General features: G+C 34.4%; 1 protein-coding gene and 1 long non-coding RNA gene across 2 annotated transcripts in view; one reads left to right on the top strand and one right to left on the bottom strand.

Moving 5' to 3' along the window:
- LOC138706040 (periodic tryptophan protein 1 homolog) overlaps positions 1-14,238 on the top strand; it is a 63,113-nt gene extending 48,875 nt beyond the window's left edge. The window contains exons 5-10 of the mRNA XM_069834943.1: positions 393-567; positions 3,239-3,397; positions 4,175-4,283; positions 5,707-5,797; positions 8,341-8,574; positions 13,901-14,238. Coding sequence (XP_069691044.1) covers positions 393-567; positions 3,239-3,397; positions 4,175-4,283; positions 5,707-5,797; positions 8,341-8,574; positions 13,901-14,151 — 1,019 coding nt within the window. The 3' untranslated portion in view covers positions 14,152-14,238. The remainder of the gene's footprint in view (positions 1-392; positions 568-3,238; positions 3,398-4,174; positions 4,284-5,706; positions 5,798-8,340; positions 8,575-13,900) is intronic.
- A 938-nt stretch (positions 14,239-15,176) lies between these two features.
- Positions 15,177-15,941, bottom strand: LOC138706042 (uncharacterized). Its single transcript, XR_011333881.1, has 2 exons — positions 15,532-15,941; positions 15,177-15,443 (listed from the first exon to the last, which is right to left on the bottom strand). It is a non-coding gene; the product is annotated as an uncharacterized lncRNA (long non-coding RNA).
- Positions 15,942-17,310: the final 1,369 nt, after the last annotated feature.

The raw sequence follows: 17,310 nt of genomic DNA on the forward strand, positions 1-17,310 counted from the left end.
ATCCAAATATTTATTTTATCTAGAACAATTAACTTATTAAAGTTTCACACAATTTCTTCTTATTCCTTACAGAATATGGGGATGTGAAAATTTCTTTGAGCTCTTTGTGTGTCCTTTATTTGGGAGCAGATTTTTCTTAATATATAAATCACTCACATCCTGTCATACAAGAAAATAAAAGGAATATTTCTCTTCTCGTGTTTTAAGTTTCATAAAGTTGAAGTGAGGAGTAAGCCTAGAAATTTGTATTAACTACAGTATAAACTGTTTTAGCAAAACAAGTGCTCTGTTCTGGAACTATTCAGAAACATTAAGATGCTCAAAATGGAACAGTAATATATCTAATATATATAGAAATTTGCATAAAAATATGCTGAACCTCTGTGTTATAGGTAACTTGTGCGCCATTGGCAGTATGTCACCAGTCATAGATGTTTGGGACATTGACATCGTGGACTGTTTGGAACCTGCCTTCAAGCTTGGACACAGGGGTAACAAAAAGAAAGGCATTTCCAAGTATGGTCATCGTGATGCAGTGCTCGATCTTTCCTGGAATTCTAATATGACGTAAGAAATATAGTTTCATGTTCTTACATTAGCCTTTCTAGATGTTAATCAATTGGTCTACCTCAGCTGTTTGGTTTTACTTTAAAATATCTTCATTTACATGGCATAGGTCAGACTGTGTTTGGTAAATACACTGCATCTGCCTTATAGTTTTAACATAATAACAGAGCGCATATTTCAAAGTAACCATAATTTAATGAAAGAACTGATGTCTGATACAGAAACTCTTGCATTGTATTTCACATTCAAACAGTTTTGATATACGAGGTGTGTTCAAAAAATATCGACCTTTGGTGGCAAAAATACATTTATTCATATACATTACATTTACTCTAATCTCCTTCAGTGTAGTCCCCTTGGTAATGCACACACTTATCTCAGTGGTCCCACTATTGTGGAAGTACTTCTGGAACACATCTTTTGGAATGGTGTTCAGCCTGGCCATCGTGTTCTGCATATTATCTTCTCTTGATTCAAATTGGGTCTCTTTCAGCAGCATTTTCAACTTGGGAAATAACCAAAAATCACACGGAGCAATATCGCAGGAATAGGGAGCCTGACAAATCACAGGAATGCTGTGTCTGGTAAAGAAAGTTTGAATCAGATGCGAAGAATGGGCAGGTGCATTATCGTGATGGAGCTGCCAAGTTGTCGCTGCCCACAGATCCAGTCAAAATTGAATGTACTGATCCAATGCTTACCCCCATCTCGTTCGCAAGTTCTTGAACTGTGATACGATGATCCTGCATGTCCAAAGTCCGCACTTGGTCTCTGACAGTCATTTCGGTTTGTTGAGTGTCTACCAGAATGTGGTTCACTATCCACTGATGTGCGACCATCTTATCCATGAGATGCTCATGGCATCGTCCCTGAAAACCTGTTGAATCTTGTGAATAGTTTCCACTTGGGTTTCGCCAAGTTTTTGGCAAAATTTGATTCAATATTGCTGCTCAAGTCATTTCATCATTTGACAATCTGACAGGTGCTCACTACCCTTCTTCACTTATAGACCAACTGTGGATGGGAAAAAATTCACACATATGCATGAATGTCACCTACACATCTCCACCGAAGGATGCCTCCCATGCTTCATTTATTTATGTGGGAAAAATTAAGGTTTGATATTTTTTTAACACACCTTCCCAGGTGGTGACAGGATTTTTTCTCGTTGCCAAACTTTCAGAACGGCCCCGAGGTTCACTCAGCCTCCTATAAAATTGAGTACCGGGTCTTTCCCGGGGGTAAAAGGCAGTCAGAGCGTGGTGCCGACCACACCACCTCATTCTAGTGCTGAGGTCATGGAAAGCATGGGGCTCTACCTCCATGCCCCCCAAGTGCCTTCATGGCATGTTACGGGGATACCTTTACCTTTACCTTTTTTACACCTTGTATGCACCTCCAGTGGCACGGCAGATTGTCCAACCTGTATTCACCAACATCATGTCAGGTCGCAAATGATCTTTATTATTATTTTGATCATTGTTGCCATTGACATTGGAGGCCACGGCAGAGTATTTTCATAAACTGCTACAGGTATTATCATATATACAAGTATTTTCAATTTTGGAATCTCATACAACGAAAGTTATAAATGCTTGTAATGTTAAAGTTACCAGCCAGACACAGTGTATTGTCATTGTCATAGTTAAATTCTTATGTGTTTCCTTTGGGTAGAAACATTTGTCCATGCCATTGTACTAGTATGGGTAATTTTAAACAGCTCTTACTTAAATTTTGATCACATAGGCCTATATCTTTATTCGTAAATACACATAAGGGCTATGCTGCAAATTATATTCACATTTACTATTTACTTTCTTCTTAGTAAAGTGATATTAGTATTTTTGTCACTCAAGAAATCCATTCCAGTCTAGTTTTAATTTTCAAACATTCAGACGCAAGAATTTTCTTTTACCTTTTCAGTCTTAAATATTAATGCTAAAATTTTATATTTTTCATAAAACTTTTTTCATTATAGTTGCCATTGATAAGATACAGGGAAACTAAAATGTCATATAAATGCATGTATTTGTAAAGACAGGTCTTTTGAAGTACTGTATTTAGATTTTATGATATAGAAATCTTTTAGTTTTCTGAGATAATAAGAGCAGATATTTTATTTGTTTTTGTTGATTTATTTATTTATTTTTATACATTAGTTTTTTTTTTTTTTTTCCCCCATGAAAGAACTTCAAAAAATATTTTTACTTTCAAGTAAATGAATTTTGTTTTAGTGTTCTCTATAAGTAAAGTTTATATACAAAGAAGTAAATGGAAAGTCGAGTTCTGCGTGCAGTAATATAATCAAGGATTATAAAATTGTTACATCTTGTGATCAGAAATAGGAAATTGAAGTAAAAACTTACATATTCCACACAATAATTCTGTTCTCAATTTCATTACTTCATTTTTGTAATTAACTTTACCTGCTGTAGAATACAACATTGTTATTTATCAAACTTGTGTTTCGAATGCTAAATACATTTTGTTATAAGGCAAATGACTAGAGTATTGACTTTTGATACTGGAGAAGTAAATTCAAATTCTAAACAGTTCAGGTGTGCAAGTTTTCACGGAACACTCCATTTCACATGCAAAAATTAATCAGTTCTCCATTATGGTGAATTTTTACAACTGTTTTTCATACAGAATTACACTTCTTATGTTACAGTCACATTATAGCAAGTGGTTCTGCTGACCAGACAGTACTATTGTGGGACTTGGACTCTAGAAAGTTTGCTTCCTCTCTGACATCGTTTCAGGAAAAGGTACAGACTCTTCAGTGGCATCCATTTGAAGGCCAAACTCTACTTGTGGGCTCTTGTGACAGGTCAGTACACAGTTGAACAGTTAATATTTTTAAACATTTGATGTATTACACACAAGAAGCTTATGATGTGCCCTCTTTCCTCTCTCTTTTCTCTCTTTCTACCTGCATTCTGCCATTCCTTTCTTTATTTTTTCTTAATTTGTTCTCATTTTCTTGTTCCTCCATTCTTTCCTTTTTTCTTTCTTCCAAATAGGCTATCTGCACAGTAGTGCTGTCGATACATTTCAGATTCCTTGTTGTTTTTAGCCATTCCAGGCAAACATGGTATAGATTTTAAATTTTGATGAGTGCAAGTGGAGTTTATGAAGAACTAAGAACATAATCACTTGTGGCAAATAATTTCTGCAGTTGAAGTATCATTAAATTAAACAGTAATGTCTTTCCCTTTTTCCCCCTTTTTTTCTATCCTGATTTGCACAAAGCTTAGCAGGCTTTAACAGCCTTGGTGTAAGACCAAAATCTAGATGATAGTATGAAACTTCTTTCAATGATACCAGGAAAAATTGAAAAGCATAATGCCTTTCACATTCGTCAATCAAATTTTGTGTGATTGCTATGCTGAATAAGTGGGAAAATATGTGGTAATTAATGACAAAGCAACCTTTGTTCTTGACTTTACGATTGTAAGTGAAATTCAGAATATTGAATCTCCTATTAATTGATATTGGTTATAGAATGAATACATCTGCGTTATCCATTACCATATCTAATTCTTAATATAATGAAAACTGGCCTATGTGTATTGATCTGATCTTCCTGTGTGTCAATTGCATACAGAGTGGCACGTGTATTTGACTGCCGAGTGGAAGATGCCCACCGAGACTGGACAGTGCCTGGAGAGGTAGAGCGGGTCCAGTGGAATCATTTCAGCCCTTTCAACTTCCTTGTAAGATTGTGAAAAATTTATTTCTTGCCAGTTTTTCACCTGAATATTATACAGGCTTTTATTACTTAATCAGTTTTTCATTACACTTCACTGTGAGTATTGTTGCAAGTTTTAAACCATATGAGAACTGCCACAAAATGTTTCCGAAAGGAACATTTAAAAAGTTGGGTATAAGCAAACTACGCATAAATTCGAGCAGGTGTTAAATCAATAAAAATATCTTTTCGCTAATTTTAATTGTTAATAATTCATGAAAAGTATGCAAATTGTTAAATTGATTTTGTCGGTGAGCTAACTCACGCATGTAGTTTCTGTGATATTAAATTTATTACATATGTATATCATAATACAACATGCTTTTTATGGTGGTTATTGTTGTTTAGTCAACTGTTCGGAGACAGGTTTGAATCTCTTAAGCGACACCATTAAGACATCACTCACGAGGCGTTCGTCAAGTGAGATGTACTGTCTGATAATAGATATACATATCAGCCAGAACCTCAATCAGAGGAAATTGTAGTTACTAGTTCTGAATTAAAAGGTTATTTCCATAATTAAAATACAGTAGATTCGAACACTCAAAGCAAGAGGAATGTCTTTATTTCACTCTCTTGTGTTCATGAGGACAGTTTGTACCTTATAGATTTTACATTCAATTTATTTCTTTCAATAAAACGTAGGTGTGAAGATAAAAGCTTTGGTGATAGAGGAAAGGGTAATTTTAATATAAAACTTAGTTAATGCTTGTTTGCGTGTATTGATTAGTGTTTAGTATATGACTGCTTTTGAAAGTGTTTTATTTACTTACCTAGTTATCTTCGTATGTGTTCGTATATTTATCTGTGTATTCTATTCATTCATTTATCAATCATTCACAAATTTTTAATACTCTAGCTTTGGAAACATATTAACATAAGAATGACATCATCAGGAATATCGCTTCACATACAGTCCAACTGTAAATTGAGTGTTGTTTCCAAAAATACCCTGCTGCTGTTGTACATGTTGTTCTTGTTACGAAATCATTGCTCGAATTTGTTTATGTTTCGAAATGAAACACTAGCTACTAGTTACGTTAGTGTTTACTTGGTTAGTAAAATTATTGTGCAGTAAGTTATCTTAGAAATGTCTCAGAAGATTGATACTCATATTTCAGATAAATTTCCTATTTTGTATCTTGATTTGACTCGAGGGATCGAATCAGTAAATTCTTAATGATTAAATAAATGCTGCTAAATGTATAGTTATTCTAAATTGCAAGTGTAACACTTCTTCTCACAGACATTTTTTGTTAATATAGGAAATAAACATTTTTCTTTTATAAGTAGAATTTCAGTTTTATAAAGGAACTGCATCAGAATAATGTAGCTATTACGGTCTTATTTCTTCACGTTCATCCTGATATACTGTTTTGCTTTCACAGGTCGGTACCAGCACTGGCAGCATCCACCACATTGACTGTCGTACTGATGCGCCACTTTGGGAGCTTAGTGCTCACTCTAAAGAAATAACAGGTACTGATATGTGCGATTATTGCAGTCTTAATTAGCACTTCGTTAAGTTTTCTTTGCCCATTGAAGTTTTCATCTATACTAATAATAAATTTGTAGCCGAAATTTTTCTGGTAATTTTCGATTTTCCAAAAATAATTGGTCCTAACATATACAATTAACCACCCTGAAACCGAAAATCGCTTTTTTGACATTTTTGTTTGTATGTCTGTCTGTCTGTCTGTATGTTTGTTACCTTTTCACGCGATAATGGCTGAACGGATTTTGATGAAAATTGGAATATAAATTAAGTTCGTTGTAACTTAGATTTTAGGCTATATGGCATTCAAAATACATTATTTAAAAGGGGGGTTATAAGGGGGCCTGAATTAAATAAATCGAAATATCTCGCTTATTATTGATTTTTGTGAAAAATGTTTCATAACAAAAGTTTCTTTAAAAATAATTTCCAATAAGTTTTATTCCTTGAAAAATTTTGATAGGACTGATATTTAATGAGATAAATGAATTTTAAAATTAAAATAACTGCCATCTAAGGTCGTGTAATGAATTAAATGACTTCGTCTATAAGGGGCCTTGGACAGCAACAATCGAAAGCTATGAAAGATAGCCTACAGATAATGTTGCTGTGTTTGAAGTAATATCAGAAGCTAAATTAACCGATTTGTATAATTAATTATTGATTCACCATTGGAAAGTGTAGTTTCTCTAGATGGACATAATGCTATAATGTTATTACAGTAACTTCTGAGTGAATCGAGGACAGGTAAGATTAAAATAGCTTCTTATGCACAGAAAACTTGATAGGCTATTCTGTACATTCGTTTCCTGTATTTCCTAAAATAATTTTCATGACCAAATGAGTGGTCTCTGGATCAAAATGATCGCATTTTAATTATGCAAATACAATTTAAATTAAGTAACATAATAAACGATTTATCATTATATCAAACACGAATGTTTCCTGGATCAAATGTCCTATTTTAATTATGTAATTACTTTATATTTATTTGTAACGGGTGCAGCGGAGCGCACGGGTACGGCTAGTTAAAAATATATTTTATACTTTCACTTTTGCAATACAGAGTGATTCAGACAGAACTTATGTTACAGACGAATATCATAGATAGAGGGTACTAAAACACTTTTCATTAATCAATCTGTATCCTTTCTCGCACGGCATGGCATTACACTTGTTTGAGTGTTGTGGTTGATAGGCAATCATTCATGCAAGGGCCAATGGCTTGACTCTCTGATGACTGAGCTTTCAGTGTAAACAACAGACAATGAAGTGTTCGCTTCAGGGCTTCTACCGCATTGTCTTGGTGTTGGTGGCTGACGTTTTGACTGACCGCTGTGTTGTGGTCATCTTCAGAGCCGGTCGAAACGTCATCCACCAACACCAAGACAACGCGGTAGAAGCCCTGAAGCTTATCCACACACCATGTACACCAGGCGCGGAAGCCTACGCGAACACTTCATTGTCTGTTGTTTACACTGAAAGTTGAACTGCTCTGAAGATGACCACAACACAGCAGTCGGTCGAAACGTCAGCCACCAACACCAAGACAATGCGGTAGAAGCCCTGAAGCTTATCCACACACCAACAGACAATGAAGTTTGACGACTTGTGCATTACAGAATAGCTTCGAACTGACACCCTGATTATGGTCTCCTACAACTATTTTTAAGAACAGAAATAATTAATTAACCTTACAAGTTCCATAAAATGTCCTCATAGTCGTTCATTTGCAATTTTAGTTTGAAAACTGTTTTTAATTCTGTCACATAGGTGCTTTTGTAACTGAGCAACTCATTGGCTTTCATATTTTATATATTGTTTATACATGTCTAGTTGTATTTCCTATTGTTTAAGAGCAAACAATATAATGGATTAACGAAGCTATTAGAGTCGCGAAACAAAGTAATATTTTAATACAAACATAAAGCATAAGACCTATATCTACAAACGACTTCAAAGGCTGTTAGGAGCTGCAATCTAGCAACAATTTTTTCCTATTCATATTACATGTTTGACCATTGAATAAACAGGCAGTATAAGCAGCTATTGGATACATGGATGTGTTTGAGCAGTGGTGGTATGAACAATCTAGCAACCTTCTGTCCCAACTTTTGCAGCTTTAGGGTGGTGCAACATGAAAAGTAACATGCTGTATGCTGTTTTGTGTGTGAACATGACACACAACATTTAATTGTAATCAATAACATGATCTGTCTTAAAGTATCAGGGACAGGTAGTGACGACAACGATGATGATGGTGATGAATATGAATGGATAAATTTTTAATTAAGAGCAGAGGAAATGAGAGAAATCAAAGAAAAGCTGTTTTTGCACAATCTTTGTCTACCACAAGTACCTGTACACATTGGGACTTGCACTTGAGTCTCCACCATGAAAAGCTGACACTTTAGCCTTAGCCACTCAGTTATCATTGATTCTCTTGCAACTCTTATTGCTTCTTTATTGCCATATGATCTCACTGCTGTAGTTTAAAAGGCTCATATTTGTATGTGTGTGTCCCTAGGACTCGCTCTGAGCTCACAGTGCCCAGGATTACTGATGACTACTGGAGCAGATGGAAGTCAGAAAACATGGGACATCTTAGATGGATCTCCTTCATTGGTATACGAGCACAAACAGAAACTGGGAACTCTCTTGTGTCTGGATGCCTGTCCAGACTTACCCTTTGTTGCCTGTATTGGTGGTGACAACAAGAATCACAATTTTTGTGTTGTGGATCTTATGGAATACTCCGGAGGTGAGAAGTTGCTTGCACTTATTTATTACGAAAATTCCCATTGTAAATATAGTAAAAGTCTGATATAATGCGAACCAATATACTGCAGATTCAGACATAAAGCAGTGGAAAGTATGGTCCCTGAAAAAATCATCACTGTCACAGTGAATATCAGTTTTGTAAAGTTCTTTCACTTTCGCGTTGAGAGTTCTTTTCTGTAGCATAATTATGATATACACAACGTATAACAGTTGTATGCTATCCCATTCAAAATTTTCAAGATTTACAGTAAATTAATTCTGGGCTTCTAGTAGATTGTATTTTATATTTCATAGGAACAAAGGTGTAAAATCGGTAAATTTTATTAATCATATGTATGATATAAAATTACATAAATAGCAGTGCATCATATTTCAGTCTCTTTTCCCCATCCTACTTTCCCATTGTTCAAGTAACTTTCTGTTATATTGCTGATAAGTAGGGCTGGGTTTTTTATGACCTAAAAATCTCCAAAATATGCAGTTATGACCTAAAAATTCCAGAAATATGCACTATAACATAAAAAATATGACCTAACAGTATTATAATTAGATAATAATTTTAGTTGTAAAATAAATTAGTAAATCAGTTTATGACAATTAACTATTTAAGAATAAAGTGCACATGAGAAGCAAGCTAAAGTATGGAATTTGATATTGTAGTATGCTTTTTATTTTATTAAAATTATCAGTACTCAGCATATGCTATGATTTTTTTTGCATGCTTCTTTTAGTTCAGTTTATGAGTCCTGAGTTGCAATGTACAATGAATACAGTCGCGGCTCGTTTTAAAATTAAGAAAGGCTCTAGGCAGAAATGGGAAATTTTCAGGGCCTCTAGCATGAGTATTTGTTTATTTATTTCTGTTTGTTTGTTCGTGTATTTCCGTAACTGGGAATTTTTAACAATACGTTATAATATATATAATGGGCACTTGACTTACCTTAATTCATTTGCTTGTAGACGAAATCGGCCCTTCTCTCTTTCGATATATTACACACACAATTCATTGTTCTCAAACAGTTCTCACAATCACAAGTTCACAACCACATACAGTACCAATACTCGTATTACGAAGAACAAGCCAATTACTAATTCCCGTGTTAGAATTTCCATTGTGTTGTTTTCCTTCCCTGATGGAGGTTTGAAAAACTTTCACTTTATGGGATCCTAGGGATATCAGTTGTGTCAACGAATAACTAAATGACTCCTTCATCTTATCATTGAAGTGTTATTATAAAATGCCAATTAGGTCTATGACCTACCATAAAATGAATGAGAGAGCAGACATGTAACCTGAAGAATGGAGTGTCATTGTTTCTTTTCTCTTCTCCAAGAGAGTTTCTTAAAACACAGAGCTAGAAAATGTTGGCAATGACTTAAGCCTTAGCTGTACACTTATTACCCAGACTCCACTAGGAACCCACCCTGTCCTGTTTCTATTGTGCGGAAGAGACAGCAAAAGATTGAGCCTCTGTTATTACTAGGCTATAGGCTGTAATCAATCTCAAAAACATCTGTCGGTACCTTACTTACTTACAAATGGCTTTTAAGGAACCCGAAGGTTCATTGCTGCCCTCACATAAGCCCGCCATCGGTCCCTATCCTGTGCAAGATTAATCCAGTCTCTATCATCATATCCCACCTCCCTCAAATCCATTTTAATATTATCCTCCCATCTACGTCTCGGCCTCCCCAAAGGTCTTTTTCCCTCCGGTCTCCCAACTAACACTCTATATGCATTTCTAGATTCGCCCATACGTGCTACATGTCCTGCCCATCTCAAATGTCTGGATTTAATGTTCCTAATTATGTCAGGTGAAGAATACAATGCGTGCAGTTCTGCGTTGTGTAATTTTCTCCATTCTCCATTCTCTATCGGTACCAACAGTTCCAAATGTATTGACTGTTATTAACGAACGAGCCAATAAAATTTTGATGTTTCTCCTCTATTGAAAATCTTTATTCTACTATTAAACACAAACAAATGTCAAGATTTTTGTATGAGATTTTTATAGGGGCGGCTCCACCTAAGAGCCTTTAACTACGAGCTGCTACTGAATGAATACCTTGTGCAAATTTTCAAATAAGAAAGATTTTGTATTGATTTTGATAATAAATACATGAAACTACAAGAAACAGAATAAAATTTGTTTGGCAAATCTGTAACAGCTGTCATGTGACATAAAAGTCACAATGGCTGCTGGTAATTGTTGAAAGTGATTTATCTAGAAGTTTACAGGATCATTTTAAAGGTAATTTGTGACTATTAATGGTTTCTTTTTCAGTGGACTTCAAAGCATTATATCTTAATAATTTGTTGTTGTCTGATGATGCTTTAAAAAAACAAAACTTTTAGGTTATATCTTTAGTTCTGATGATACCTGTTTCTGTGAGTCCTGTTCCATCGTAGCTGTGTTACTAATAATTATTTTTACTTGATAAATGTTACAAAAAATTGCTCTTTTAAGTGAAAACTCCAAGATTTATGTGTTTATAATAGATTTCCTGAAAATACGTATTTACATACTTTCTATGTGGGAATATGTATTTTTATGTGAAATGAAATTTGGCTTTTACGCTTGAAACTTCACATTCGGAATGATTTATTAGATTTCCAGGAAATATGTATTTACATAATTTTTTGGTAAAATATGTGTTTTTATGTGAAATAAAATTCGGTTTTTATGCTTGGAACTTCACATTCGAAATGTTTAACTTTCTTAATTGTGTTTTGTCATGAGCAAAAGAAATATTTAGCACATGGAACACTGAAGTCTTTCATGATGATTGTCTGATGCAAAAGAGTAGGCTGTATCAGCAGTTTCTTACTTTTGTGGGGTTGTAGGAAAATTAAATCTGTGATGCAACAACCGATAGGGATCTCACATCCATACACCTCAGAGAGGTGAACGAATCAATCAATTAGACATTATGAAGCATGTTGACTGTATGACAATCTCACAAAATGATACACTCTGTTCTGTCCGTGGCAAGATCTTTCCAATTGCCAACCCCCATCTTCAGGCATTCTTTTGCAATCTCATCCTTCCATTTACTTCTTGGTCTTCCTGGAGATCTTTTCTTTTGAAAGTGTTTGAATATAATTTCTTTGCAGTACTGTTTCTCCTAACATCCATGCGCATGACATGTAATCTTTTGGCATTTACTACTTTACTTTTGTGATTGGAGGTCTATTGTATAATTCATGGATGGCGTTGTTACTTCGAATTTTTCACATATTTTAAGTTGAGTTAAAAATTGGGCCAAAAATCCTTAACACTTTGTTTTCGAACACTATCTCTTTATGTTTTTGCTTATGTTTTCATGCTAAACTAAAGAAAACTGTAAAGCGATACATTTATATTTGCTGACACATTTAGCTATATTTTGAAATTTTGCTTTCAGTCCTTCATATATGCTAATATTAAAACTTTTTTCACGTTATGTAACACTATAGCCTCAATAAACATTTGCACAGAATTGGTTTTACAGAATCTCCTCATGCCCTTTGTGTAATGTTAATGAAGATATGGATCAAGATAATCTTCTTCAAAGTCCAACTTTTACTCAGTTTTCCAGTCATCTTGATAAATATTGGAGTTCAAGAGAACGAATGACATCAATTGCTTTACATCATACAGTATATCAACCAACCAACAACCAACCATGATGTAGATATGATTACGATGACATATGCAGATACAATATGATAGAAATATACTTTCGAATAGCTAAAAACAACTTAACAGTTCAAAGTTGACATGATCTGCTGAATGTTATTAAATATCTGTGATACCAATGCTCTAAATTTTGATCATATGGGGCGTTTAGAGCACAAGGGAATCAAGTCCACTCTTGGTCAATTGGGAAATATTTCGTCTGTACATACCATAGATGAGGCTACTTTCAGAGCATAAAAGAATCATGTCCTCACAATCTCTGCAATGGTGCACTCACCTTTAATGGGTAATTAACTATACATAAAAGACTTTAAGTTTAATTTTCTGAAGAGTCTATTTTTCTGACTTGATTCCCTTGTACTTTGAGCGCCCCATATATTGCTCAGTAAAAATTGTTTATCCAACATAATAGATTGGATATTTTGTTGAAATAATAAATTGGACTTCATACCGTGTTTATTTGTTTAAGAATATTATGTACATGACTTGAAGGTGAAATAAGTCCAAGAATAAGAATAACAAACATGACATAAGAAAAATAAACCATATTCAGATCCTTCATATTTGTTTTAATTAATTCTTGAATATGATTAACTTCGTCTTGTGTGTACATGTGTCAATGCTAATATAAGAAGCTGAGCTAGTTTTAAGCTTAGATCAGTGTTTATATTTCATTTTAATTTTGAGATATTTCGTTTGGATATATATTCTTCTGCTAAACACGTGGTTTATAATTTATATTTGTTGCATTTTAGCATATAAAGTAGTAACTAAGATTAGAACTTCAGATCAGTACTTACATTTATTTTTTTTTGTACCATGTGGTTTAACTATATGACTTAGAATAATCATTCCTACCCACTACAGTGTGATTATTCTAGGACGTATAGTTTAACCACATGGTACCAAAAAATAAATGTAAGTACTGATCTGAAGCTTTAACCCAACAATCATCAGAACACTGCACTCTCGGGCTAGCGTATTTTACCCGCAGGTCTCTTACAGCACCAACGTGCATTCATGGCTGCTAACAGGTATGCTTTCTCCTACATGAGAGTGCATGTTGCCATGCACTGCTTATCCGTAACCCATTTCAGTGAGTGCTGACGACCACTGCTCTAACCTAACACAGTTACTATAGCAATACTAACACAGTTGTAGGTAAAATAAATCTATTTATCAGAATATAAATACAGTTTTAAGCTTTTCAAAAGTAGATATCAATGCTCACTCTGTTGCCATGGGAGTGCACAGATTCCCTTGCAGTACTTCAAGTTACATACAATTGCCAAAATGTTGAATATACCCTAAACTGCATTCAGCAAAGAATTGGACACAAAAAGTACAATTCAAGTGAATTCACAATTTTAACATTTCATCATTCCCACAAAAGTAAGAAAGTGTTGATATACTATTTTGCATAACACTTTAATTCATCATGAAAGACCTCAAGATACCACGTACTAAAATACTTTGACTTGGGACATAAGTATGTAAATCTTATGTTTCTGCAGCTCATCAATTCTAAATTCTTTCCTTTCTTTCCTGGCGCATGCTTAAAAGTATGCATGTGAAGGTCTCCATTACTTTGTTTTTATCCTTATATTTACTGATTTATCATTTCAGTTAAACATAGATTTGCAAATAGGGAACTTATGCAAGCCATAAAGTCTGAAGAGGAAGAGGTGGAATCAGCTGAAGAAAGCAGCGCAATGGAGACAGCTGATGCCATGTTTGAATCCCTGTCCCTAGACACCAGTGATCAGCCTCAGCCCAGCACCTCCACAGTGACGATGAAGAACTTTCAGTCAAGTGGTCTGAAAAACAAGGAGAAAGCATTTGGAGGCAAGAAAAAGAAATTTAAAAAGAAGAAGTAACTCGGTTGAAACATTGTCCTCATCATCATAATATAATATCTTGAATGGTGGATTTTGTTTTGAATTCAATATAAGTTTATAAATTTACTGCTTTGAATTATTGAATTTTTTAAGGAACTGAGGTTACCTATTATGATTTACATTAATTTTTGGGAATCCATTACTAAACGATAGCAATTAATTGGAATGTCAGTACACCAGACATTGGAATTGAAACTACTTCAAGTTTAACAGTAGAGTAACTAATCTGTGAAATGGGAAGACACAGTGATTTACTGCATGTAAAATAGCATCTTGGTCATGAAAATGTACATAAAGACAAAATTTTATGTCAAGTCTTGCCATTACTCCATTGTAAAATTTTAGTAACTGATATCATTGTAATTATTGTGGGAACGTCTGGTAGGGAGGTAAGAACATGTAAATTTAAGATCTCTTTGGTCTTACATGCAACTACCGCACAACCACCAAAATATAAATGTTAAGTGTACAAATTGAAAATGGATATCAAAACTAGTCAAAAAGAGCCACAGATTTGCAAACTGATCAAAATTTAAATTGGCCAGCTTCCCTCTGCTGTTTGCACAATTTGAAAACCACTACACTATTTGATAATACTTATTTTTCTTCCATAGTGTACCTCCACGAAAAGTGTGTGGTTAAGTAGTTTTGATTCTTTGCACTCATGTTGATTAAGGTATACCTCAGTTTCTAGATGTGTTGCAACATTCACATTCCTGATCTACCATAAACATGTCCAATTCTTTTCCATTTTAGAGCATTAAAAAAAAAAAAGAGAGAGAATTAATTAAACAATTATTATAGATTATTTATCAGTTCTGAAGAGTGCTTCCTACATGGGGAGCCAGTAAGCATCCATTTGTAATAATTGGAGGATTCAGAACCATAGTGGGCCAAGCGCCATTTATTAAAAATGGAGAAAACAAGAGTTAAAATTAAGTGATTACCATAATTTAATGAAACATATAGCAAGTAAGATAAAGTATGCACATTAAAATTAAATGATATGTCAATCTTCATTAAATTATGGTATTTACTTAACTTTAACACTAGCTTTCTCCGTTTTTAATAAATGGCGCTTGGCCCGCTATGGCTCTAAACCCTTCAATTGTATATATGTCGTTCTTTTTACTTTCTCATATGAAATATAAAGAATATAAGGTGTGTGGATAAGCTTCAAGGCTTCTACCGCATTGTCTTGGTGTTGGTGGCTGACGTTTCGACCGCTGTGTTGTGGTCATCTTCAGAGCAGCAGAGGGAAGCAACAACTGCTCTGAAGATGACCACAACACAGCGGTCGAAACGTCAGCCACCAACACCAAGACAATGCGGTAGAAGCCCTGAAGCTTATCCACACACCATGTACACCAGCCACAGAAGCCTACGCGAACACATAAAGAATATAAGTTTGAGATGCTGGAAAAAATCGATTACGATGTTCCCATGGAAATACATGTTTTCAGTATCCCTAATACAAAGATAGTGGATTTTTGTATGTCTGTTGGTGTACAGCAATTGAGACGGTAGTGAGAAGAAATGCTGTACTCTGAAATTGTGTTTTGAGAAACAAGCATTTGAAGTTTTTGATCACGACATAATACATGCTAACTGATTTAACTGCTAATTGAATGCTGTTTTAAGAGACTATAACTTTTTTTTAAAACTACATTTTAATAAAAAAAGCTTACAATCCTTTTTATTTCTGAAATTTCATGTAAATGAGAAATGTGTTACAGGCCCTTGTTTTGGAGAACACTTTGAATGCCTATTTAAATTATCTCCAGGAGCAATTATTAAAAGGTTTAAGGTAAACTTACATTTATTTACTGAAAACTCTTCATAAAACTCACAATGCAGCCTGTAGTCTATTGTTTTGCTTTGAAGCTTGTCTTCTGATCCGTCACACTTAACCTCACTTTCATATTTCACCGTAGACACACCAACTTCACAGATGATCATAATGAGATGAAAATTTTGTACAATTACAGATTAAAGAATTCAGTTTTGTATTCTCCAGAAGAAGGGCCCATAGTCCTATATGCCTCACTTTCAGCCACCACCTCAATTTCTCCCAACTACTGGTTTCCTTTTTTTTATATCTAATATCTATGTAAGAGTGATTTCATTCAGGCATGATGCATATAAAATACAATTATGTTTACAAAAAATGGGGAATGAGTCTTTTTTGGAAAATGGTGATTACTCGAACATCTCTTTTTTTATTATTTTTTAATTTAAAGTGATAAATGAGGTGGATTAGACATTATATCTATAGTGCATCCTATGCGTTCAATGGTTCAGAGAACTTCCAGGAAAACAAGGAAAAATAATTAATTGTTTAAATAAATGTATTTATAATTTACACTATCATTCTTTGTTTCTTTCTCATCTTTAATAAGTTTACCTGTGATTCTGATGTATTTTTGTTGTATGATAACCTATAAACTGCAGAGATCACACACACATAAGAATACAGGCTTATGACTCCTTCCTAAGTACAATTTCTCCTCTGAACCTCGCCGAGCCAACTTCTGGACTTGTATGTGGAGCAAGACGCAAGGTTATTTGTTGCAGGACAAACGTGTGGATGCGCTACTCCTTGGACCAGCGCAATTGTAATTCGTGAGACATCCAACACGCTCTGGTGGAAACTTGTGTTCCAAATCGAAAATTAACTTCAATCTGTAGCTGAGATCATGCTTTTAACACATGTACGTGTGTTATTGATTGTTGTATTTGTTAGTGGTTTCTTACAATCCTTTTTTTTTAGCCTCATTTTTTATAATACCCCTCATTTCTCGTGAAAAACAACAACTGAATAGACTATAGTGGACTTTATGTTGTCAGCAAACAGCTGGATACATTAAGAAGATTGATTGATTACAATCCTTTAAATGTCCATTTAGTCGTTCTTGTTGTTTTAGTCTTAATATATTCACCTGTGAGTGTGACCAGTGTTCATTTTCAAGTTGAAGTCTCATGTGGAGCGAAAAGAGGTGAGAGAACGCAAGAGAGGGAGGAGTCTGAATGGAAAGTTGCTGGGTACAAGGTAGGTGTGGTGGAGGTAGAGCGTAAGGGTAGTGTTCTGAAAGTTATCCAAAATGAATAGTGTTCAATATCTTTTGTAAACAAATTTTT

The sequence above is a fragment of the Periplaneta americana genome, chromosome 9, assembly GCF_040183065.1.
Source record: "Periplaneta americana isolate PAMFEO1 chromosome 9, P.americana_PAMFEO1_priV1, whole genome shotgun sequence".
In the NCBI taxonomy this organism is placed as follows: Eukaryota; Metazoa; Arthropoda; class Insecta; order Blattodea; family Blattidae; genus Periplaneta; species Periplaneta americana.